Below are 27,416 nucleotides of genomic sequence, written 5' to 3'. Positions count from 1 at the left end.
TGATTGCTGTCATCTGACTACCGCTGAAGCAGAGAAATCGCACTCGGTGGCCCCTCTAGAAAGGATGTTCATGCGGGGGGCCACAGGGGGCACTGATAGAACCGCTGGGGCCACCTGTAATAGGGAATTGTGAACGCTGTGCATGCAGATTAAACACTTTAAAGTTAGTGAGGTGAAAATATATCAGGCCTTAAAAGGGGGAAATATTTGGACTTCTAGAGTATTCTCACTGCCCTGCGACGACAGACTCTGCTCGGCTCTTTTCTCTCTTCCATTTTCCCTCAGCAAGCTGGCAAAGTGAGTCACCAACCCGGACATATGAGCGTTGCCTCTATCTCACCAGTGAGCATCCTGGCATGGCCGCCTCGGACCTTCATCCTCCCAATGTTGATAAACTGGTTTCTGTCAGAGCCGATAGAAGTAACTAGCACTTATTCACAGCGCGATAAATGGTAAAACTGCGTCAGCAGGAGCTGGATCATAAAATGTGATGTTCCCAGCCTCCTCCTCTCAGACCTTCCTCTTATATTCTTATTCCCCTTAGAAGTTACTGCATCCATCATTCGTCTGGCTCTCCTTCCTTCCACCTTCTGCGCATGGCACATTATATATTTCACCTCAGCTAGTCCTACACCAGCTTCTTTTTCTCATAACGGAAGTCCATACCCTCCACATCGCACCGACTTTTCCTTCTGTCAACTTTCGTCTCATTTACTTTTCTTCTTCGTCCTTTTCCTCCCTTTTGCTTTAACAATGCCAGAAAACGAATGGTCAATTGGCGTCACTTCCTGTGATGGACTTCCTGTGATGTTACTGCTTATGAAAATTAAAGGGGCCTCACGTGTTCCTATTCTGCCCGGGCCCCACTCATTCTAGAACCGACCACTTTGGCCATTCTCGTCTGGACTGTTCCACTCAGATGCACTCCTTCCTTTTTCTACCCGAGGCGTACTTTCCCCTATTTTTGATTTCCCGCCATTTCCTCCCCTCAGACTCAGACAATCTCTTCTTTGGTGAAAGTACCCATGCCCTGAAAGAAAAAAAAGTGCTGCAGACCTCCAGGGGGCTGTTGTCTATTTTTCGACCCCCCCCCCCCCCCCCCCCCCCCCACACTCCCCCATAGGCTGTATCCCGTGATCCTTTTCTAGGTACGTGTATCTCACATCATGTACCTCAGTTTTCCTTCAGCAACCTTCCAAAAAATCATTCGCCGCCATTATTAATAAAACTGAGGAGACGGAGACAGGCAGGGGCGTAACACAAACCTGTGGCCCTCTGCAGAAAGGGCCAACTCCTCCTCGCAGATGTTCACAGGGTTTATGCTGAGTAGGGGCCCCTAGAGAGTGCGGGCCCCTCAGTTAGGCCTCTGCGCAGAAGGAATGTACCGGGGCAGTCAGTGCCCCACGAGGCCCACCCAGGTCAAGCAATGCTGCATATTGCTGATTGCAGTGACGTCGCAGTGCTGTCACACTCCTGTGAGTGCGGTTCTGATCTCCTCAAAGCACTCCACAGAAATATGACTTCGCAGCTTTGTTTTTTCTTTTGAGAGTACTGGGCGTGTTGTCTTTACTACACTTTGTCCTGTTTTTCATAAACCCTTTATTTGATTAAAAAGTATAATCATAAAAGCAAGACATGCATACCATACATATACAAAACTGGGAAATTAAAATTACCAAAATGTAATAAGACTACGCATTTAAAAACCAAATAGCAGCAGAATATCATTAAAAACAATTAATAATGTAAAAAAAGAGTGAATGTGGCAGCTAAAAACTACAAGTAAGACACTGCTGCAGTTGCACGTTGTCGTCCTGCTGTATTTCGTGGACTGTCCCTCGTTGGTTGCCCCTCTGACTTGTCCCGTGCGCAGGTCACACATGGAGTGCTGCAAGGCGCCGGGCTCTGACCGTAGTAGCTGCCGCACATACTGGCCAGTTGATACCCTTCCTCCCCCTGCCTTCTCCTCATTGGCCGGCAGCACTTTTGGGAGGCCCCGCCTGGCGCAGAGGCGTGCCTGGCTCTCCTCTCCATCCTGTCCCGGCCCGAGAGTGTCCAGAGAAGTCGCTGCATCTCCCGCGGAGAGGACCGAGGACTGCGGCTGTCACTGGGGGAAGAGACTGCGTGGAACTGTCACACCAGAGGACCTGCTTACCGCCCGGGAGACCCATCCCCTGCACAGCCCCAGCCAGGGGACCGGGGCAGAGAGAGAGCTCCACACAGCCTGCCCTAGAGCACTGGTGCAGAGACTGGCACTGCCCCATTCTGTACTGCCCTTAGCGCCAGGTGCAGAGACAGAACTGCCCTTTGTGGAACTGCACAGCTCAAACCTGCCCTAGGGCCCGAGTGGAGAGACTGGCACTGCCCCATTCTGTACTGCCCTTAGCGCCAGGTGCAGGACAGAGCTGCCCTTTGTTGAACTGCGCAGCTCAAACCTGCCCTAGGGCCTTGGTGCAGAGACTGGCACTGCCCCATTCTGTACTGCCCTTAGCGCCAGGTGCAGAGACAGAACTGCCCTTTGTGGAACTGCACAGCTCAAACCTGCCCTAGGGCCCGAGTGGAGAGACTGGCACTGCCCCATTCTGTACTGCCCTTAGCGCCAGGTGCAGAGACAGAACTGCCCTTTGTGGAACTGCACAGCTCAAACCTGCCCTAGGGCCCGAGTGGAGAGACTGGCACTGCCCTATTCTGTACTGCCCTTAGCGCCAGGTGCAGAGACAGAACTGCCCTTTGTGGAACTGCACAGCTCAAACCTACCCTAGGGCCCGAGTGGAGAGACTGGCACTGCCCTATTCTGTACTGCCCTTAGCGCCAGGTGCAGAGACAGAGCTGCCCTTTGTGGAACTGCACAGCTCAAACCTGCCCTAGGGCCCGAGTGGAGAGACTGGCACTGCCCTCTGCTGTACTGTCCAGGTCCAGCCTTGTACTGTAAGCTTCAGCGTGCCCTGAGGTCCTGGTGCAGAGACTCGCTCTACCCTCTGTTGTACTGCACACCCCCAGCCTGACCCCGGGACACTTGTGCAGTGACTCGCACTGCCCCCAGCTGTTCTGTCCAGATCCAGCTTTTTACTATAAGCCTGAGGGTGCCCGAGGCCCTGGCGCAGAGGCTCGCACTGCCTTCTGTCGTACTGTCCAGATCCAGCCTTGTACTGTAAGCTTCGGCGTGCCCCGAGGCAGGGGTGCAAATTCTCGCACTGCCCACAGTACCTTCTCTTAAGAAATGCTATACCTTTAATTGGAGAGTACCGGCACTTCTCAGAAACAAGCAGGTACTCTGCACCTGCACTTCTATTTTTCCATTTCAAGCACTGTTAGGCACCCGCTGCAAAGACTTGCCCCCCTGCCCCCTCTGTGCCCCCCACCGCCCCCGCCTGACATGGCCTCCACGAGCCTGCAGTGCATCGGCTTCTTATCGAGCGTCATCGGATGGATAGGTGTCGTGGTCGCCACCGCCACCAACGACTGGATCCTGACCTGTGCCTACAGCATCACCACCTGCCTGAAGATGGACGAGTTGGGCTCCCGGGGGCTCTGGGCGGACTGCCACATCACCATCGGACTGACCCACTGCAAGCCGCTGGCGGACATCCTGCTGCTGCCAGGTAACACCCCAGCTTCGAGGTCAGAGGTTATGGTCACCTTAGGTTCAGACCCTACCATCCACAGACCCCTGTTGCAGGGCCAGATTACTGCCAGGCAGGGCACACGCCGAGGGTACACTCGAGTGGACGGCGTTCACCCACTATTTTCACAGGGTGGACGCCGTCCACTCTGCCAAGAAGTTGGTCCCTTCTGAAAAATATGCTGAATGCGTTCCAGTGTATTTTGCAAACACTGGGGAAACACTCAGCAGCACCTGCGCTTTGTTGTCTGCTAATCCGACCAACAATGTCAGGCGGGGAGGGGGCTTTCTTAGTTCAGACTCCTGCTGGGCCCATCACAGAGGTCCAATCTGAGGGGTCTCCTGGCTGGGGGCAGTCAGGAGCCTCACACCTGATGCAAATGTAGCAGAGGGGAATCAAAAGCTCACACCTTGTTAGCACTTCACACATACTCCAGAGAGGCAGCTCTTGACTTTGTTCAGGCTCTGGTTAGGAGCTATGCATGCCTGTTAGAATGTCAGATGTGATGGTCTTTTCCAGTATTTACAGAAAATAAATAGCATTTATAAAGGGCTTACTTCCCCTGAGGAGATGTTGTAATAATTTAAATATCACCATTTTTTCTTGTAAAGCACTATGGGTAGAGGAAGGTTACGCTGACAAAAGGCAACCCTGTTTTATGTGTAGCTTACAAAAGTGCGAATCTTCTGTCTAAATCAGGATGGATTCCCTGTTACTCGAAATGTGCATACATGTACTCATGATAGACATGTTAAACATATATGTGAGGGCTGAAGATCTGATGCCACATCTTGTGATGCCACTTCCTGTGATGTCACGTGCTGTGATGTCACACGTCGTGATGTCACGCACCGTGATGTCACGCGCCGTGATGGCACACCTCGTGATGTCACGCACCGTGATGTCACGCGCCGTGATGTCACTCGCATACTGATCAACTAGGTTAGTCCCCCCACTTCTGTTTTTTAGGAAGTGTGACCTGCTGCCAGGGCAGAGCGAGAGATATACCCCTGCAGACCCTTTCATCCACAGACCCCCTGCTGCTAGGACAGGTCTCAGCGGTGTTTAACTCGTGTTGGTGGCTGGCTGCAGGTGGGGCCCACCAGCACTCATTTTTTGGGGACCGGCATTTATGTTTTCCCCAACAAACTTAGACCCAGAACAAGAGAGCGAAAAACTCACAAGGGGAGTAAGAAGGTGGGAGATAAAGAATGAATAAAGTGGCAAAGTGAGAAAGCAGGAGCCTGCAAGAATGAGATAAAGGGGCAGGGAGTGAGTGCCTGGTGCATGGAGTGAGTGCCCGGTGCATGGAGTGAGTGCCCGGTGCATGGAGTGAGTGCCTGGTGCAGGGAGTGAGTGCCTGGTGCATGGAGTGAGTGCCCGGTGCATGGAGTGAGTGCCCGGTGCATGGAGTGAGTGCCTGGTGCAGGGAGTGAGTGCCTGGTGTTGGGTTATAGGGGCCGGAGGTGGAATGATGTCGGCGCTGCCCCTGCAGGCCCACATTCAAGAGATCTGGCTGCAACCCCCCAGCACTTCTGTTTACCCATTAAGGGCTTCCAGGGCCTTGTGAGAGATATGTCCCTCCAGTTTCGTACATCCACAGACCCCCTGCTGCTGGGTTAGCTCTAGCCAGAACAGGGTGAGAGATGTGCGCCCTACCGACTCCATTACAGGAACCCCCTGCGGGAGGTATACCCCTGCAGACCTTACCATCCACAGACCACCTGCTGCTGGGACAGGTCTCTGCCAGGGGAGGGTGAGAGGTATACCCCTGCAGACCCTACCATCCACAGACCTCCTGCTGCTGGGACAGGTCCCTGCAGGGGAGGGTGGGAGGTATACCCCTGCAGACCTTACCATCCACAGACCACCTGCTGCTGGGACAGGTCTCTGCCCGGGGGGGGGGGGGGGTGAGAGGTATACCCATGCAGACCTTACCATCCACAGACCTCCTGCTGCAGGGCCAGATCTCTGCCAGGGCAGAGTGAGAGATATACCCCTGTAAACCCTACCGACCACAGACCCCCTGCTGCAGGGACACATCTCTGCTAGGGCAGAGTGAGAGATATACTCATGCAGACCCTATTATTCACAGACCCCCTGCTGCTAGGACAGGTCTCGGCGGGGTTTAACTCGTGTTGGTGGCGGCAGGAGGGGCTCCCCAGCACTCATTTTTGGGGGACTGGCACTTTCTTTTCCCCATCGGACTTTGACCCAGAACAAGAGATATAAAAACTCACAAGGGGTAAAGAAGGGGGACGAAAAGAGTGAACACCATGGGAATGAGAGAAAGCAGGAACCTGCAAGAGTGAGAACGCGAGGCAGGGAGTGAGTGCCTGGTGCAGGGAGTGAGTGCCTGGTGCAGGGAGTGAGTGCCTGGTGCAGGGGGTGAGTGCCTGGTGCAGGGGGTGAGTGCCTGGTGCAGGGAGTGAGTGCCTGGTGCAGGGAGTGAGTGCCTGGTGCAGGGGGTGAGTGCCTGGTGCAGGGAGTGAGTGCCTGGTGCAGGGAGTGAGTGCCTGGTGCAGGGGGTGAGTGTCTGATGCAGGGGGTGAGTGTCTGGTGCAGGGAGTGAGTGCCTGGTGCAGGGGGTGAGTGCCTGGTGCAGGGGGTGAGTGCCTGGTGCAGGAAGTGAGTGTCTGGTGCAGGGAGTGAGTGCCTGGTGCAGGGAGTGAGTGCCTGGAGTTGGGTTAGAGGGGCCTGAGGTGGACTGAAGGCCGCGCTGCCTCGCAGGCCCACATTCAAGAGATCTGGCTGCGAGCCTCTGAACAAAACTGTGGGTCCCAGCACTTGATTTTGACCTATTAATGACTACCAGGGCCTTGTGAGAGATATGTCCCTCCAGTTCCGAACATCCACAGACCCTCTGCCGCTGGGATAGCTCTATGCCAGGACAGGGTGAGAGACGTGCGTCATACGAACTCCAATCCACAGACCTCCTGGGGCGGGGACAGGTCCCTGCAGGGGAGGGTGGGAGGTATACCCCTGCAGACCGTACCATCCACAGACCTCCTGCTGCTGGGACAGGTCCCTGCAGGGGAGGGTGGGAGGTATACCCCTGCATACCCTGCCATCCACAGACCTCCTGCTGCTGGGACAGGTCCCTGCAGGGGAGGGTGAGAGGTATACCCCTGCAGACCGTACCATCCACAGACCACCTACTGCTGGGACAGGTCCCTGCAGGGGAGGGTGGGAGGTATACCCCTGCAGACCCTGCCATCCACAGACCTCCTGCTACTAGGACAGGTCCCTGCAGGGGAGGGTGAGAGGTATACCCCTGCAGACCCTGCCATCCACAGACCTCCTGCTGCTGGGACAGGTCCCTGCAGGGGAGGGTGAGAGGTATACCCCTGCAGACCGTACCATCCACAGACCACCTACTGCTGGGACAGGTCCCTGCAGGGGAGGGTGGGAGGTATACCCCTGCAGACCCTGCCATCCACAGACCTCCTGCTACTGGGACAGGTCCCTGCAGGGGAGGGTGAGAGGTATACCCCTGCAGACCCTGCCATCCACAGACCTCCTGCTGCTGGGACAGGTCCCTGCAGGGGAGGGTGAGAGGTATACCCCTGCAGACCGTACCATCCACAGACCTCCTGCTGCTGGGACAGGTCCCTGCAGGGGAGGGTGGGAGGTATGGGGACGGTGGGAGGTATATCCCTGCAGACGGTACCATCCACAGACCTCCTGGGGCGGGGACAGGTCCCTGCAGGGGAGGGTGGGAGGTATACCCCTGTAGACCGTACCATCCACAGACCTCCTGCTGCTGGGACAGGTCCCTGCAGGTGAGGGTGGGAGGTATACCGCGGCAGACCCTACCATCCACAGACCTCCTGCTGCTGGGACAGGTTCCTGCCAGGGGAGGGCGAGAGACATGCCTCTACCCACCCTGTTAGACAGGCCCCCTTCGGCTTGGATACCTCCTTGCCAGAGCAGTGTCAAACAGACCCTCTGCCAGCTCTACCCCCCAACAAACCCCCGGACAGAAGGGCAGATATCAGTCAGGGTAGTGAGAGAAAGATGCCCCCGACCCGCTCCGTATACTTAGCCCATGCTCCTCGGTCGGGTCTGTGCCAGGCTGCGTGAGAGATACAGCCCTCTGCGCAGCCTGTCACCCACAGACCTCCTGGAGGAATAACAGACCTCCCTCAGGGCTCTCTCAGATCGGCGCCTCCTGCCCCCGCTGTGAGGCATGACCCGTGCACTAGTGCATACACCTCCCGGGGTATGCCACATATCTGCCCCTACCCAGGGTGTTACATGCAGCAGCCGCCGGGAGGGACTCTTTATTTATTTATTTAATGCTTTTTTCTATAGCGCGAACATTACCCGAAGGTGTCAGAGCGCTTTACATAAGAACCAGTTGCGATACATAAGGAGTTACATAATAGATACAAACAGGAAAAATTGCAAATGTACAAGTAGTAAAGTCACACAAGGAAGAGATATAAACAGAAAAATTGCACATGTTCAAGATGTAAAGTCACACAAGGAAGAGATATAAACAGAAAAATTGCAAATGTACAAGTAGTAAGGTCAGGTCACTCAAGGAAGAGATACAAATGGATATGCTCTTAGAGTCACATAGGAATGGTAGAGAGTACAAGGGTCTACTACATATACTAGTGGTTAGAGTTATCTCTATATACATAAATATACAAAGAGATTTGCTCAAGATTACATTTTACCAGCGATTAGGCTTGGACAAGTATAAATCACATATTTACAGAGTGAAAAGTGAAATAAAAAGAAAAAAAGAAAAAGGGGTACACCCCCCCCCCCCACACAAAACCTATGCAGTATGAGAGCGGTCCCCCCTGCTGACTGGTACACACACATGTACACACACCAGTGCGTGCGCACACACACACACACAGCCTATGCAGTATGAGATCGGTGCCCCCTGCTGACTGGCACACATGCACACACACACACACACACTCACACTTATGAACACCCATACACAACACACTCACACACACACAACCTCCATGCAGTATGAAAGTGGTGCCCCTCTGCTGACCGGTACACACATGCACACACACACATACACGCACACGCGCAAACACACACACACGCATACACACTCTCAGCCAATGCAGTATGAAAGTGGTGCCCCCCTGCTGATGGTACACACATGCACACACACATACACACCCGCGCGTGCAAACACGCATACACACACTCAGCCTATGCAGTATGAGGTTGGTGCCCCCTGCTGACTGGCACACATGCACACACACACACACACATCCACACACACTCACAAACACCTATCCAGAACACACTCACACACTCACACACCCACTCAACCTCCATGCAGTATGAAAGTGGTGCCCCCCCTGCTGACCAGTACACACATGCACACACACACACATACACACCCACACACATACACACCTGCGTGCGCACACAGATGAGGGAATCCCTTTGCCTCTGTGCCCGCGCTGTAATACCTATGCTGGCGCAGAGGTAAAGAAGCCCTCAGGAGGTGGACAGACAGAGCGCCACCTAAAAGGTAAGGTGGCGCACTGTGGTCGCACACTGTCAGTGCTCCTCCGAGGACCAACCTTCTGAAGGGGTCCCATGGCCCCCCAGACTACTCCTTGCAGGCGGGTGCAGTCACTGACTGCCCACGCCTGCAAAGGGATCTCTATTCCCCTTTGAAAGTGCAGGCGTGTTGCTGCCTCAACAGTGGAACATGGAGCGGGTTTATGTAAATGTAAATGTTTTCGTACTTGTATAGCGCACAGCTACCCGCAGTGGGTTTCCTGGCGCTTGTACGAATACTTCAAGGGAACCCTTCCTGGCTTTCCCTGTGAAGTGTCCACTCCTGGGCACCCCCATGGTGCAGACCAGGCATCCCTCGCGTTGTGGGGGCCGTTGTGGAGACTAAGCAAACTATTGCCCAGAGTTGCAGCGTGGGACCCATAATCAGAATAGGCACCAAGGCGAGAATATCCGGTCTGGGGAATTAATGAGCCAGAGACCCGCCGGGGCAGGAATCGAACCCTGGTCCCTGGCCAGAGCTCTGCATCGAGGTCTGCCTGCTCTAACCATTGAGCCACACTTCTCCACACTTCTAAAGCAGCTGCTCCGTATTTCACGTTCATGCGCTGCCTCCAGGGATTCACAAGTTCGCAGCTGCCCAGGGGGCAGCACATTCCCCATAATGAGGCGCACTTTATTTTATTGCGCCGAGTGCATCATTTTAAAGGTGCACCCGATGCAATGAAGGAAAGTGCACCGCATGTGTAATGCGGCCCCTGATTCGCGAATGTGGCTACTGTTATTTTGGTCCGAGGTCTATTTTGTGTCCCAGTGAGACCCTAGACAGCTTACTGCTATGGCAGTGCCAGCCCTGTGCACCCTGCCAGGCTGATGTCACACATATTGCACTGCTGCTGGGACAGAACACGTGAAGTCAGCCCGCGAGCTGTGCTGCCGCTCCAATCTATTGCCCACAGACCTTTTCCATACATGAATCTCTGCTAGGAAAATGCAAGAGCCGTGATCCCCTTCCATTCTTTCACGCACTGTGCTCTGCTACTGCCGGGGCAGATCTCTGCAAAGACAAAGTGGAGTTTGGACACCCACTGCAAGTGCAGCTAGAATCCCTCGTACTGGAAAGTATATGCCCTAGCGCAGTGTGAGATGTGTGCCTTCCCGGGGCCATATTACAGAAGTGCCCCGGGTCGCATCAGGCGTTTGTGCTTGCTTTGCGCGTCCCCGGAGCATTTTGGTATTACATAAGAGGCCGCAGACGCTTGTGCGTCCCCTTCTGAAATACTAAAAACGCTGGCGTACATACAGCACCAGCACTCTTTCAAGAGGGCGCTTCCTCATTTGCTTGGGGACGTGGCCAGATGCAAATGAGGGAATCCCTTTTCCTCTGTGCCGCAAAGTGTTACTGCTGCGGGCGCAGACGCAAAGAAGCTCTCATGAGGCACTCTGACAGTGCACCCCCTAAGGTGTTGCACTATCAGTGCACTCCCTGGTTGCAGCCTTCCGACAGGCGGAAAGAGGGTCTCATGGACCCCCCAGACATCCCCTTGACGTCGGGTGCAGTCACTGACCGCACCCGCCTGCAAGGGGATCTCTAATCCCCTTCAAAATTACAGACGGGTTGCCCTTTACACTCTGAAAACAAGGAGCAGCTTCAAAGCAGCAGCTCAGTTTTTCACATGAATGTGCTGCCCTCAGGGCACTGCAAGCTCGCAGCTGCCCTGGGGGCATAGCATACACCATACTGTGTCTGGCTAATGGCAGGCAGGTCTCCATAAAAGTGTCCACAGCGTGGCCTACTATCAGAAATGGAGGGGAGTTGTTTGCAGGCAGCTGGTACTCTCCGCTTCAAAATAAAGAAGTACAGGTACTCTGTTCCTGAGAGCACCTGCCCATTTAAAGCACTGCTTTACCACCTTACTTCTAGATACTCTTTTCTCAGTCATTTAGGTTTTACAGTTGATAATACAGACTTAAAATACCTTCATTGCACCGGAGGCGTAGATGCAGGATTTTCACTTGTAAACCATTGCAAAGTGTATTTATTATTATTAAATTGCTCTGTGATTACTCCCTCACACCTCTATGTCACCTGAAAGTTGGGAGCAGGGACACACACCGTTTTATGCTCTGCTTGCTTATTTTAGACATCTGGGTGTGTGTACATATAACTTGGACAACTCTTTCAATGCCTTGATCCGATGGGGTATCTGCCCCAAAATTAGAGCATTGATTTTGCCTGTGGCTTGATTAAAAGATGAGCTAGGAGGGAAATCTGTTGCCGCAACCAGAGGATTCCGCACCCCCGCCATGAAGGATGTGGAAAAACCTCTGGATTTAGAGTTTTTCACAACTAGAGCTGAGCTGAGGCAAACCCAGGAGCAGACCTACCAAGTAGACTTAATGAGTGACTGTCAATTGGATGGATTTTTTTTCAATGTTATCTGCTGCAGAATTGAAATTCTGTTGTGCAAGCACTGCAGAAGTATCTATAGTGCAACAGTGCATTGTAAGTACTCACATACACCAACTGGTAGATATGCGCAGGGCTTGCCCACCACATAAGGGACCCCATACCTACTTTTTGTGTGATTTTACTCCATATTTTTAACAAAGGTTTTTTTAGATATAGTGGATTATTCTCCTAAGTAGACAGCGCAATTTTACCACCTTTCTCTTTGATATCATGGCGTTGCTAAGATGGTATTGCAGCAATCCGAACTTGTCTAAATCAGCAGATTTACACTAGCCGCAGTGCAAAAAAATACAAAAAGCACCATCAGGAGATTCCTTTAACCTGTGCAAAGTAATATTTGTTAAATGTCCATCTTCTCTGTACGGAGTTTGCTTCAAGCAGTTTGCTTCTTTTTGTATGTTCAAAAACTGTTGTTGTGTTATCAAACTGAATGATATATGCAGATTTTGACATTGTGTAATACAATAGTCTCACCCACGCTTTCACGTGGATAGGCCCCTCCTTGTTCCTTATTTTTTCCCAGATGTTCCAGGTGGAAGTTACTTAGGGGTCTATTATCATGTCGGGTGGATCGTCACCGCCCACATGGCGGTGGCGATCAACCTGACATCATCCCCTGCCCGCCTCCCATTTTCCCCGCCATATTATGATGGCGGGGGAACCACGGCGGGCGGGAACACCATCCGCCGTTTTTCCTCCCGGTCGACGAGCCGACTGGGCAGAAAAGGGGTGTATATGGTGCTGGTGTTTTCTAGACACCGCCATCCATAATACAATTGCAGCAGGAAGCAGCCGTCACGGAAAGTCATGCAGATTCCACAGTTGGGGGCCCATTACGGGCCCCCAGGATGTTGGGGGTGGGGGGCACAATGGGGATAACTATGGTACCCCCCTGCATTTGCATGGATGACGTGGCAGGCACTGCGCGGTGCCTGCCACATTGTGCATTCAAATGCACAAATGCCTTTTTTGTATCGCGGCGGGTGCTGCTGACAGCACCGTCCGCCCCAATGCAAAAAATGCGGAATGTGTCCACCAGTGTGGCGGGCGCACCCGAATTGCACATGCGGAACCCCCGCACACATAGCGGGCGTTCCCATTTCCCGGGGCCATGGCGGGCGGACAAAGTCAGCCCGCCATCGTAATAGACCCCTATGTTTCTACTTACATGAGTCTCCTTGGCTGACTCATTGTATCCCCAGTGAATATACATTCTTGTAAAGTGACCTGACTGGGAATGTTGTAATTTCTTCCTGTGGGAGTGGAAGGCCACTCTCTGATGTTTTTTCCTGCTGGGAAACACACTCAGGAAGCAAATAGTGGCAAGCTTCCGCTGTAAACAGCCCCAGAGTGAGAAAGGGAGCCCTGTTTGTATTGTCCGTCATCGCAGTGTCTTTGACCAGCCACCTCTTCCTGGAATCCAGAGCCTGGTAGCATTGTCCTACCTTTGTTTTGCTGTTATCTCTCATAGTGCTGCATGTGGAGACAATGGCCTGTTTCTCATTTGTGCTGCTGGTGTCATTTTCGTGCTTGGGGCTGTTATGAACAGATAAGTGTCTCTGGGAGATGTTGCTGGTAGAATGGCTTGTTGTTGATCTCTTTGATGGGATGATTAAAAGCTTCTTGCACAGGAAGCTGAGTTGCAGGAGCAGCTGGGCGCGCATGGACAGGATAGGGATGTTGCACGCGACTGCTAATCTTGCTGTGTTGGCCTAATTTCTGCTTCCTGTCGTCCTTGACAGCCTACATTCAAGCCTCCAGAGCCCTGATGATCACAGCCTCCATCCTGGGCCTGCCTGCTGTCCTGCTGCTGCTCTCCTCCCTGCCCTGCATCCGGATGGGCCACGACCCGGGTGCGGCCAAGTACAAGCGCTTCCAGGTCGGAGGGATCCTCGTCATGATCCTAGGTAAGGCAGGCAACAACACACCCACAGCATAGATGCAGACAAACATAAGCGCTTCCAGGTCAGAAGCATCCTTGTCATGACAAGCTAAGGCCAGCAACACACCCACAGCATCTGATGGTAGGGTAGGAACAAGGAATGTTGTGAAAATTGATGCAGAGCCCAGTGCTACACTCTGGTGCAGACAAGTACAAGCGCGTCCAGGTCAGAGGCATCCTTGTCACGACAAGCTAAGGCCGACAACACACCGACAGCATCTGATGGTAGAGTAGGAAACAGGAATGTTGTGAAAATTGATATAGGATCCCAGTGCTCCACTCAGGTGCAGCAAGTACAAGCGCGTCCAGGTCGGAGGGATCCTCGTCATGATCCTAGGTAAGGCAGGCAACAACACACCAACAGCATAGGTGCAGACAAATATAAGCGCTTCCAGGTCAGAAGCATCCTTGTCATGACAAGCTAAGGCCGGCAACACACCCACAGCATCTGATGGTAGGGTAGGAACAAGGAATGTTGTGAAAATTGATGCAGGTCCCAGTGCTACACTCTGGTGCAGACAAGAATAAGCGCGTCCAGGTCAGAGGCATCCTTGTCATGACAAGCTAAGGACGACAACACACCAACAGCATCTGATGGTAGACTAGCACACAAGAATGGTGTGCAATCAAATACAGGATCCCAATGGTAAACCTCTCTTGATAGATAAGAATTCAATCAAGGAAAGTCCAAGGTCATTTCCAAGTATACTCACCAACACACTGGAATCCATGAGCCAATTGGTGGTTGTTTGTGCAAAATAATGTGTGTTGGGGATTTGTGTTGCTCTATGTTATGTCATATTGCTTTTATTTTATGCAGTAATTGTCTTACATTGCTATGTCCTCGACAGGCTGAAGGTTGTTATAACTCTTGACCTTGAGGGATACTTACAGAATGTCACTTGGATGCAGTGTCCAAGCCTTCTCATGCTCAAACCTTTATGTCCAACTCTCTGTGTTGCCCCATCTTGGTTTCTACAGATGACCTGTTTGTCTTCCCTGCCTGCCCATGTCTGTTTTATGTTTTGTTACTTGATACTTGTATTGCAAAACTCTGCTTTTTATGTGGTGCTTAGTAGAGTAAGCTAGTGCGGATTCCTGCAGGGCCCTGACTGATTAGCTGGGTGCTGTCTCTCAGTCCATTGTCAGTGTTTATGTGTAACTGTTCCATGTCAGTAACTTTCTGTCCAAGAATTGGTGTCAGTGTCTCCTTGTCCTGGGTTTGATGTCTCCCTCATTCAATGCAGGCTGTCCATTCCCCAGTATCACTGAATGTGTCACCTCGCCCCAGTGTCACTGCATGTGTTTCCCAATGTTAGTGAATGCGGCCATTTATACCAGTGTGTTAATGGATATGTTTCCTTGTCTGTGTCACCAAATCTGTCACTCTGTGCCAGTGAACATGACTAACTGTGGCAATGAATGTGTCTCTTTCGGTTCTAGACAAGCCACTCAAGTCCCATGGCGTTGATGTTACGCAGGTGGTCTGTGTCCTTGGTGCACAATTCCATCATGTCTGCGGAAAAATGAATGTGACTTTAGTATGTAGTTAAATGAGTGTGCTTTTGCAAATTGCTCACAAAATAAGGGGCATATTTACAAGGGCTTTGCACCACCGGAGCATCACTTTTCACGGCGCTCCAGTGGCGCAATGCCCTGCTCCATATTTACAATGTGGCCCTAAGCCACTGTGTGGTTTAACACTGCTTTGTAAATATGGTACCCTCTCACGTTTTCTGCCTCAAAGTGATGTGCAATGAATGTTGCTGTGTGCGTTCCACCGCAACACTCATTGCCTTTTGACACTGCCCCAGATTTACAATGATCTGTAAATCTGAGGCAGTGCTGAGAACTAACACCATTGAAAAGCAGGCGTTAGAGTGGCGCAAAAAGACAAAATACTTTTATTTCTCCTCTATTTTTGTTCTTTCTATGTGTGTTGCATTCTGCAGCTTTTTTAGCAAAGGCGCAAGGGTAAACACAAGGGGTGCTATATTCTTGTAAATACGGCACATTCCTGCGTCTTTAAAATTACTCAGCGTGGCGCTGCTAAGTTGCTTGCAGAGCCGCGCTGCGTCTTTTTTTGTAAATATGACCCTTCTTCTCCAATGTCCCTACTAAGTTTGAGAGCATTTCATTCCCCTTTTCAGTTTCAAACCTTGAAGGCGAGTTACTGCAGGCCTTTGCTGGAGTACAATCTTCAGCGTGGGAAAAAGGTCAGAGAGGAGATTGAGACTATCAACATGTTTTCAAGCTTGTAGGTGTTCAGAAACTCTCATGGGTACTTTTCCTTGATAAGTCCACTCCTCCACCCAAGTCTGGGTTTTACTGCTGCAAGCCTCTACAGATTCATAGTATAGATGTATTTAAACAGTTTACTCGTCAGGTATCCTTGGAGGATACCAGACATGCTTAATATCACAATTTCATAAATGGTTTTGTAAACAAGCAACCCAGTGTTCGAAGCATAGCACTATCAAACTATAAGAGGACAAGGAGAGGGCTGCTGCATGAATACCATTAACCTTTTGTTTATACAAAAAGGTAGATTAAAGACATTTCAGATTATTTCCAATTTTGACTCCAGAGACAAAGGGCCATATGTATCAACATTCCGTTTTGCGATTCCTAAATTGCGATTTTTAAGGAATCGCTATTTAGAAATGGCAAAATGGTATGTATGTGGAAAATCGCTTCTTTTTAGCGATTCCTTAAAATTCCATAATTGCGATTAGCAAATTGCTAATCGCAATTAAGGAATAATTTCTCATACATTTCTATGGGCCAGGAGGCCCATAGGAACGAAGGGGAAATTGTGAATCGCAATTTGCTAATCGCAAATTGTGAATATTTTCAAGGGTGCAGGGGTGTCTCAAGAACACCCTGCTGCACCCCTGAAAATGACATGTGTGCACATATGGCGCACATACATGCCCTAAGGGCATGCATGAGCGTCACATGGCACCTTTTGATTTTTAAAATATTGCTTTTTTGAAATAATTCGAAACTTACCACCAACTAGAAGTTGGTGGTAATTTGCGATTCCTTAATGGCATTTTGGAATGTTTTTTTCCTTAATACATTGCATTTAAGGAATCGCAAAATTTGCAATTCCTTAAATGCAATCGCAAAATAAGGAATTGCAAATTTTGCGATTCCTTATTGTGCAACAAAAATGTTTCATACATACCATTTAGCGAAAATGGGTTGGCAAACGCCGGAATTCTGTGAATTTCGGCGTTTGCGTACCCATTTTGCCTTGATACATATGGCCCAAAGAGAAGTAATGGTCTATACGAGGTGTCTGACTTCCCTTCATTCTGTTTACCATTCAAGACCCATTGATATTTACTTAATGCCACTACAAGGGGTAAAATTGCTCTCTGTAGGTCACCAGCCAGAAAGAAGAGGGTTAATCATTACTGCTCACTCTTTCATGCTTGTGTGGATGCTCCATATTATTAGAGCACATACTTCTTATTCACCTATAACAGCACAATATGTCTATCAACAACAACATTATTTTGTTGTCAATATGTCTATCAAATGAATCTTATGTGCGGGCCCTTACTTATGCTGCCCACAGTGCATTGGTAAATTACCTGTAAAAAGGACCCTGTGGCACAATGGAAACCAGCAGTGAGGAATACCTAAACAGGGAGGCGAGGGCGCTGGTACAGAGAGCCATATACATGGCTACAGGGTGCCTGAAAGAGATAGATGTGGTCACTACAAGGGAGGCATAAGCTGTCGAGCGGTGGATTCCACATAGAAAGACTGGGAGCCACGGGCAGTGGAGAAGGGAATGGTAGAAACTGCAGCAGATGCAGGTACACTGGGACCGGGTACCACAGACACATAGGGCCTGATTATGAGTCGGCAGTCCACGAACCGCCACACTCATGGTGGCACGGCGGTGATCGTCCAGCCACAGCCACGCTGACAGTCCAACCACCATATTACAACTTAGGCAGTCAGACCGCCATTGCACTGCCACAACCGCCAGGGATCAGAGGGGACGATTCACAGAACTAACTTAAGACAAGATCCTAAACTTACTACTTTTGGTATTCACAGAAGTTAGGATTTTGTCTTAAGTTTGTCTTAAGACAGACTTAAGTCAGACTTAAGTTAGGATTTTGTCTTAAGTCTGTCTTAAGACAAACTTAAGACAAAATCCTAACTTCTGTAAATACCAAAAGTAGTAAGTTTAGGATTTCGTCTTAAGTTAGTTCTGTGAATCGGGCCCATTGATCTCTGGAGGTGGTGCAGCAGTCTTGAAGCCACAATCAGGTACATGCATCAATCTCGGCATTTGCGATTCCTTAATTGCGATTTTTAAGGAATCACAATTAAGTAATCGCAAATGCCTATGCATTAAGAAATCGCTAAATAAATTGCGATTCCTTAGAATTCCTTAATTGCGATTCGCATTTTGCGAATCGCAATTAAGGAATCCCTTCCCATTCATTCCTATGGGCCTATAGGCCCATAGGAATGAATGGGAAGACAATCTCAATTTGCGATTCGCAATTAGCTAATCGCAAATTGAGATTGCGATTTCAAGGGTGCAGGGGTGTCCAAAGGACACCCTGTTGCACCCATGAAATCAAACAATGCACATATGTTGTGTACACACATGCCCTAAGGGCATGTGTGTGCACAACATGAAAGTTAAAAATAGGCACAAAATTGCATATTTCTAACATTTCGCTAAATTAATATGAGGTCCAACCTTATGGTAATTTTTTCTCTCTAATTGCGAAATCGCAATTTTTTTAAGTTTCATGCATTGCTTTTAAGGAATCACAAAATTGCGTTTCCTTAAAAGCAATCGCACTTTAAAAAATCGCTAAAATAGCGATTTCTTCACTTTTAGGATGATGCATCCCAAATAGTGATTTGGGAATCGCAAACGGCCGAATTTTGCGATTCGCACCATTTGCGATTCCTAAATCGCTTGATGCATGTGCCTGTATATGCTTGGCGGGCCCATTGAATTCCCGCCAAGCATATTATGACTTTTCTCACCGCCAGAGGTCTGATGGTTCTTACTCCATGACCCTGCTGGCGGTGAGGAATGAAAGAGGGCCCTACAGGGCCGCCTGTGTCCCTTCTGCATGGGGATGCATGCAGGGGGCGCATGTTGTGCCCCCCTGTGTGCATGCGTCCTAGTTCCAGCACAGCATGGTCGTTAGAGTTCATGCCTTGCAGGAACCTTGTTTGGCGGTCCCAATGCTATCCCTTTTTTAAACGCACTGCCACACTGCCGTGGGACCGCCACACCACCTGCCCTATCACTCTTCAGTCATAATCTGGTGGGTGGCCTAGCGGCGGTGAGTTTTGATTGCCCAGGAGCGTGGTGCCGCCCGCTCCCGCACCACCAAAACTCGTAATCAGTCCCTTAGACTAGAACACTCACACCCTGGAACAGGGAGACATGGTCAAATGGAGAGCGAGAGACACACTTACAGATGCCCAGGGAGATACTGGAAATGAGACTTGGATATATGGACACTCGCAAATCAACAGAGTGCATAGGAAATACCAAATAAACCCTCATACACGAAGAAAGCACTCAGCAAGTTAATCATCACTGAGAAGCCAATCCATTGGCAGTCATTTAGAAACTAATGTGGCGTTACTTGATGCAGGAGAGGCAGTGACATTGTTGCTTTAAGAAATTCCAGAGGAGACTTCAGGTGTTGGATTTTGTCGTTCTGGGAAGCAGTTTACCCACTCCCTTTGGAAAGTAAAGGAAGTATGGTTTCGCAAAGGTTGTAGCTGGCTAGTATACTATGAGTACATTTCTGTAAGAGGTAATCAGTTCCAACAAACACCCAAAGCAACACACATACTGTGGGGCACATCTGTAATTGTCTGAGGCCTCTAGACTATCTCAATAGTTGTATATAGGGTTGGTATGATCTGCGGTCGATTTTACCAGGGAACTTACAATAACGGTCGTATTAGATGTTACAAAAGAAAACAGAATCTGGCAGAGCAAATAGAGATTGAACACTGTGGAATTTACCATAGTGCCCATTTGGCTACTAATGGGACATCAACACACCATGGTGCACTCAAGTGCTTGACTCTAGTGTGGTGATGAGGATGCAGATGTGGTCCCTTTCACATGATCAATGCATTAGGGTTTCTTATCGACACCAGCCGCTACCAAAAGAAGTGGAAATACATACAGCATGAATCCTGCTTTCTCTATTAACACTGTACCAATGAACCGCATGGGTGTGTGATGTAAAACTCTATTAAAAGGATGCTGAACCTTCACCCTCCACTTGTGGCATTTGTCATCATCTGGTCCTCTTCGATGTGGAAGTAGACATCCACATCGTGCATCCATGCATCGCAATAGCTCAAAAGATAGACAGTGCTTGAGAGGACAAAATGAGTTTGTTAATGGCAAAGACTTCTTACACCATTCTTCTTGTATCTAGGCCTGTTCTTTTCACTCCCTGATGGATGTAGAAGGACGCACTAACCTACCACTGACCACAATTCATCAGTTAAGAACCCTAGAAACTACACTTGGTGTGAGTAGGTAATCTAAACTTTATTCTTCACTCCCTTCCACAGACAAAAATCAGGGCCGTTGAAGACATGTTCATAGTGGCATGCAAATGTGACAACATGTTCCTGCCTCTTAAATGTCTGAGTTCACAAACATTTATTAGGGCTAATTAAGGATCAAGGATCAGATGGTTACTATCCATTAACTTGTTAACCTCTTCGATGCTCATGACGGCTCCCGGCCGTCATGAGTCACGGCGGGCGTGTGCTGATGACCACACCCGCAATTGGAATGTTCAGCACTGCAGCGGAATTCACGCCGCAGTGATGAGGTTAAGTAACAGTGGAGTGCCAGTATGCATTGGACATCTACTCTGTTATGGCATGTAGGCCCACCCAGCCCAACGGTTGGAAGACCACATAGGTTCCAATCCAAAATATTATCAAGAGATGCAAAACAGCTTCAGTTATCTTCCTACAGTTGATCACTTTGGTAGTTGCCCACCATCTATAGGTATCCAGTGGAGTGCACAATTACAGAGAGTCTGCCAATTAGGGCGGGAGGGCAGATCTCTCCTCTTGGAGGCCTCTGTTATACTACTTTTCCCAGAACCTTCTTCAGGCAGCAGAGTGGAAGTAGAAGTGGGGAATGGGGTTGTTCTCTATGGAAAATTCTCATCCTCCATCTTGCAAACTCAATTTTTATACTAAAGTAAAGATTTACAGAGAGCTATGGTTAACCCTAATGGCGGGTGCACCGGTAATGTTCGTAAATCTTTGTACTCCAATGCAGCTGCTTCTTATGTCTTGAGATTTTGTTGCTACAGTGTATGAATATCACAGATACTTACGTTCAGTGTAAGTACGCTGGTAACATTGCAAGCATAGGGCTCTATGTAGCTTTCTTTGACACTACTGTAGTTACTGGGATGAAAGAGCAAAGATGACCCTCAATGCATTGGACAAGAGTCATTGTTGAGTCAAAAATAGGGTCACTTCAGAAGTTTCCTAAAGTTGAGCTTACCGTAGTTCTATACTGAAAGTCTCAACGCTTCCTAAATGTAGTTTGCATTATCCATTTATTAAGGTTTACTATTGTTCAGCTTTAATAGAAAAGGCATCACTTTTGGCAGTAGTTAGCAAAATCTTGTAGGTCGTGTATTATATGGAGTTACAATGTATCTCTACCACCACATTTACGCTATATCTCTTTTGACATTCTTCAAGATAATATTAGGGTGTTACCTATTTTTCTAAAATTCGCCATCATCACTTGTGCTTTATCTTGACATGTTCTCGTTGTGATTGCACTCTGTGTTATCTTAAAAATTGCAACATGGACAAGTTTATTAAAAAAAAAATAATTCAATGAAAGCTTCTGTGACCTAAGAAAACATTCCTATCAGTGCTTGCCCTAATGGCATGCACACATTCCAATAGGTGATGAACAAGCAGAGGAAATGGAAATGTTCAGTTCTCAGCCTAACATTTAACCCTTCTGAGTGGACTGTTTTAAGCACTCCCATTGTTGGTGGATAAAGCAAATAGGGATAAAGGTTCTATAGTGTTTTGTTGCAAATTGTGCAATTCACAAAATCACAGGGTTTGCGTCCGCACAACACAGAGACATAATATATAAAAAGTAATTTGGTAATACAGGTCTGCTATTCCTTTCATTCTTTCTTCCTTGCAAACAAAGTAATTCTGTATCAATGGAATCCTGCCTAATTGATATTAATGAGGCAACATTCTGCGAATCTTACTAAATGCTTATTTTGTGCGGCAAAGGATTTGTACATTTGTCAAAGCGGAAAATGTAGGTTGGGCCTCAAAGCACTCGACGTGAGCAAAAGTATCTTGCGCTCCTAGAGATGCACAAAGAATACAACAAGTTATTTAATTGAAGATCACTTCTGAACTGAATATTTATTTTTCCCACTTTGGCAGTAAATATAGATTCAATATCTAAAGTATTTTTAAGTAAATGAAATACTTATGTGAAAGTTTTTTTTTAAGTCTTTATTTTCAAGAGAGGCAGATTATTACCCGGGTAAATTTGTACCCTTCTTGTGCTACTAGTCTTCCGGACATGTACACATCCCGTTAAATATCGTCCTCTTACGGTTCCTCCTTTTTTGATATACATTGGTCCTTCCAGAAAATACATTCAAATTAGCAATTTATACAGTGACAGTGAACAGACCCACGGGGTCCCCACCAATCTTATTACCACTTCCATACAATAAACTAATATTAACCTCTGAATCCCAAACTCTTCTCTCCTCCAACTTCCCCCCAGAGCTTCTATGATAGGTACATTGTCTTCCCTAGCATATTGTTCATACTAGCAGAGTCATTCTGAACACAGCAACCCCACAGGTCGACATATGAATGGCAGCAATAATCTCCATCCCTCCATCCATCCCTAATATGTTATACACCCTCCCCGTCCACTCCGGTGTGTAACCCCCTTGCATACGTGTGTATGCGATCAGGGCCCAAGTCATCTCAAATAATACACATATGGTCTCAGACATGTGTGTATAAGCATATAAGTAGTCTCTCTCTCAAACATAATACTACAGGTGGAAAGTGACTGGGGGAGACATCCCTTAAGGATAAGAACCCTCACTCACCCGAAGGTGACATGCTTCATCATATGGGTCCTCCTTACCAGTGTGGAAAACCTAGTCACCACTGGGAGCTACTACTTCGGTGTTTAAGGAAGGAGCTCAGAGATGTTTTTTCAGGTAAGGGCCAGAATGGTAATCCCATATGTGAGATGATGGATGTAGTGAGGTATGCAGCGCTGTGAAAAGGAGTGGGTTGGTGAGATTAAAACTGTCTAAGTGGAATCACTATTTGACTTTTTATTCATGTGTTGTACTTGACAGGGATAAAATGAAACAGCACAGTGGTATGGATTTAAAACCACTGTCACTTAATGGTCAACATGTTTCAGCCTGTTGATCTATTCCAGAGTATCGGCGGCTTTCTTCAGGACAAGATATATTATGTGCTAATGCTGCTGCAATTGTGAATACATTATATAGAAAGAAAGAAAGTTTTATACAACACCGGTATTCTGGCGTTTCATTTGTCTGTCAGGTCATACCCAGGTATCCTCTAATCTAGGATAGTCCTGCCTCACCTCTACCTGGCTGGCTGCTCTGGAAGGAGGCCCCGCTCTGTCCGTCAGTACCTCGATGCCCAAGAGAGCACCTCCCGGGGCGAGCTCTCTTGGGCATCGATGAGTTTTAAATGATACATTCCATTTTCTGATTTTTTTGTCGCAAAAGCTGCTTTTTACCGAATCGCAGCGTTTGCGACAAAAACATCGTTTGATACATCTGCCCCATAAATACTAATTTTTCTACACTTATTATGCTTGTTCTGTAAAATGACTCACTATTAGAGTAAATAATATAAACATTTTCAACGCCAAGATACCTATGGGTGAACATGCGCTTTACAAATACACATGTTATGTTATCTAATGTTATGTTATGGCATGTTATGGTATGGTAGTAAGTCTCTGGCAACAGCAAGAAGCTAGCTGTAATCATCATTTATTTTATTGGGAAACCTACTTTAATTTATTTAGTAAAGAAGGCATCAGCTTCCTTTACATTTCTCAGAATATATATAATCATAAAAAAATCAGAGGTACATGGGTGAAAAATTATTCAACAGGACAACAAAGAAAACGTACTTGTTTTCTGCTGCAAATGTTTTTACTGGCAACTCTTTGGCACAAACACAGAATCACATTTTTATATATATATCACAGATACTCATCAAGGTCAGACCATGATGCATCTGTAACTAACTCATGCACACTGTTCCTATCAAGTACAGCAGAAATAAATGACTGAGCTGTAAAATGGAGACAGGGATGGCGCATTGCTTGAACGTGGGCTCCTGATGATGTCTTTGGCCTGATTAAGCCCCATCTGCAGGAACTAGCCTGAATGATTAAGCACACCCATTAGGTGTCACAAGAAGATGATATCCAGGCTTGAGGTCAATTATTTATTTGTTGAAACAAGTTCTAAAGAAGATCTGATGATTCTGTAGAAAGTTCTTCAGCACTGCTCATTTTGGAGGTCAGAAAACAGCTGGTCTTTACAAATAGTTCACTTTTGCTTTTCTTGGCAGTCCTTCAAGTATTATCCCCCGTGTATATTTAATATAGATAAGTAATGGTTCGTCCTACCTTCAGTCTGGCCAGCATATTTGTCTTTAGATACTGGAACACACAAACAAGGATGCTGATGGCAAGCTCAGACTGACAAATACAGAATTCAATTTCTCTGACTACTCCTGGCACACAGGACCTATATGGTCTTCATCTTTCTGGTAGCATTATCAATATTCTTGTGTATCGGTACTACGCATGGTGGTCTGCAAGTCATAACATGATTTTACCTCCAGAATTTCGGCAGGTGTATTCTGTTTTCATATATATAACATGTAGCCCCGACATTTCTTACCTTCTGCTCAGTCTGAGAAAATCATACATTTTTGGCTCCATTATTACTCCCCCATTTTGAAACAATTTCCAGTCAGTCGCAATGGCTTTTTGCTCTGATTTTCATGCTTCTGATTGGCCAGCACGTGGCCTGCTTTCACCTTGCACGTCTTTCTGCTTTGCCTGCCCATGCCGTGGAGCATGGCCCAAGTACAGCTTCTGTTCACTGGCAAGTAGTTAGTGGCCAGTGTTCTTCCACTGGTTACGCACTTCAGAAGGTACTTTTTGAATGCATTATATAGCACTCCATACGAGTGCATATGCAGGCCGTCTTTCCTCTTGGGCGCTCTTCTCGCATCATTGCTAGCACCCTCCCCCACTCGCCTGTGCATCCTATTGCTTCTTCCCTCCCTCTTCATTGCTTGCCCATCCCCCACCCCTCCTGCCTTGCTGCTTATCCTGTGTCCCCACTAATTTCTTCCATTGCTGCTTGTTTTTATTGGATCTAATCAAAAGCGCCTCCTTCTACAGTCTGTGCAGCACTAGCCACACCGAAGCGTGGCTACTTGAGCCCTCTCACCCCAGGAACAGAATAGAAAATACTGACAGTGGGACAGGGGAACAAGCATGGTGCTTGGTACCCTTGATGAGTCTTTCAACTGCTTTGTTGAAGGATATCTGTTCAAGGGCGGCTCTAGGCTCATGGCGGCCCTGGGCACGAGCGTAGGTAGGGGGCCCCGGAGGAGGGGGTCCGGGCGGGGCGGAGCCGCCCGGAGCTCAGGAAGGTACCAGCGGGCCAGCAGTGGGTAGGAAAAAAAGGAGCAATCAGGAACCAGGAGGAATGCAGGAGCAAAGGCCAGTGAAGAGGGGGGTCAGGGTGTTTGGAAGTGGAACAGAGCCGGAGGCTGCCAAATCCCTGCCAGGGGCCGCCACGCAAATATGTATCCATCCTCAGAGGATTTTTATATTAAGGATATATATTGGCTTGGTGGCCCCTTTGGTTTGGAGGCCCTTTGCAGGTGCACAGCTTGCACATGCCTAAGGCCGCCCCTGATCTGGTGAAGAGAAGGGCCTCCTCGCCATGGTCTAAATTTCAAGTCCATCACTCTTGTCTCGCACACACTAAACTGCACAAAAATTCCCAGTCGTTGAACACAACACACACACCAAACTGCACGAGTGCACCAGCCACACACACACACACTAAACTGCACACAACCTTCACACACTGAACAATACACACATACCAAACTTCAAATAAGCCCACCAGCCTCACACTCTCTCACACACAAAATGACACTCAACCTGGGCGCAAGTAATCCCTTGTTAGACAGATGTTCCTGTTAGAATGATAGGACTTGAGCAGAGTCAGTGACTTAATGACTCCGTGCCCCTGAAAGGCTGCCAGTAGAAGGGTAAAGGCAATCCATGTTATGCCAATGCCTCTGAAAGTCGAAGGGCTGGGGTTGAGACTGTCTTCAAGCGAGTCAAGTGTCTCTAAATGGAGTACTGGGCGAGGAGAGCAGAGTCAGTAACATGTTAGCCTATTTCCTTTGAATGGCTGGTAGGCAGTGGTTAATTTGTAAAACAAATTGATGCCGGGGCTCTCATCAGGAGGCAGCTTGCACCAGCCCATATCTCCTGTGAACGCCACCTAAAAGAGAACCAACTACTAACCATGAAAGTGGAGAGAGGGTGTTGCGTAATTGCCAGAGCTGCTGACTTCAGGGCTGGGGAACTAGAGGGCATATTATCAAGGCCAACAACGCCACTCTAAAGGCCGTTTTCGGCCGATAAGCGGCGATTGAATTACCATACTATTAGCAGGGACACACTAATACGCATCAGCGCGTGTTTCCTTGTGTCAGTCGCGGTTCCATTAACGCCTCGCATCGCATCTCTAATGAGATGCAAAGAAGGTGTTTACTCTCTCAACAACATGGGAAATATTGCTAACTGCACTACTCTGTATCAACAAGCTGACCCAGGACACCCATAGTGATATACAAAGCAGCGCTAACTGCGGTTATCGCCATCAGCTAACGTCTACAAAATTTCAGAAAAGGAGGTGGATTCTAGGCCTAAGTCCACATCTCCCTATCACCAAGGATTCCCTTAGCGCTGAAGCTGTATCGTTGGATTTCCAGCGATGTTCCCTCATTTCGTCACTATTTCCGGATTTTCCATTGCCATGGAGATAAGCGTTGATGATAATGCGTTATCTCGGGGATCAAATCCGGCGATAGCCGGCGTTAAAGAAATTTGCGCTAAGTGCGCTCTGCGATGTTCATCACAGTTTGTTGATGATATGCCCTGTGGTTCTAGTCTCGGCATTAGCTCAACATCCAGTGATTCTGTGCAAATCGCTTAGGGCCAGATGTGTCAAGAATTTTTGTGTTCGCCAACAGGCAGATTCATAAAAAAAAAGAAAGAAAACTTATCTTTTTTCGTTTTGTAAAGCATCTCGTTTTCCTTTAAGGAAAACCGGCTGCTTTACAAAAAAAAATAAAAGATTGCTTTATTGAAAAGCAATCACGATCATGGTGATCTGCTGATCTCAGCAGGCCACCATCCCTATGATTTTTGCGATTCCGAGGGGGTGGCAAATTGCGATCTACCTCATTAATATTCATGAGGTAGGTCACTTGCTACCACCTAGGAATCACAAAAGGTGTACTATACATCTTAATACATTGCATTTTGCGATTCTCTAATTGCGAATCCTTGTGATTTGCAATTAGGGAATCGAAAAATGCTATCTACATACATCTGCCCCTTAATCTCCCTGTAAATGAATGTGTCTTTAACTGATACTCATGAAAAGCACCGGTATTGGTAATTAACCACAGACTCAAATTAAGCACTGCCGGT

At 48.2% G+C, this 27,416-nt stretch overlaps 1 protein-coding gene across 3 annotated transcripts in view; it reads left to right on the top strand.

Moving 5' to 3' along the window:
• Window positions 1-27,416, top strand: part of CLDN11 (claudin 11) — a 131,472-nt gene that overhangs the window by 41,912 nt on the left and 62,144 nt on the right. For 2 of the 3 annotated variants that reach the window (XM_086949181.1, XM_086949179.1), the window contains exons 1-2: window positions 2,061-3,602; window positions 13,344-13,508. In XM_086949181.1, coding sequence (XP_086805307.1) covers window positions 3,377-3,602; window positions 13,344-13,508 — 391 coding nt within the window. In that variant the 5' untranslated portion in view covers window positions 2,061-3,376. Of the gene's footprint in view, window positions 1-2,060; window positions 3,603-13,343; window positions 13,509-27,416 lie in introns of those variants that run through there. The other variant, XM_086949180.1, reaches the window with a different exon arrangement.

The sequence above is a fragment of the Lissotriton vulgaris genome, unplaced genomic scaffold (genome assembly GCF_964263255.1).
Source record: "Lissotriton vulgaris unplaced genomic scaffold, aLisVul1.2 SCAFFOLD_1346, whole genome shotgun sequence".
Classification (NCBI taxonomy): Eukaryota; Metazoa; Chordata; class Amphibia; order Caudata; family Salamandridae; genus Lissotriton; species Lissotriton vulgaris.
This window is presented reverse-complemented; position numbering and strand designations above follow the sequence as displayed.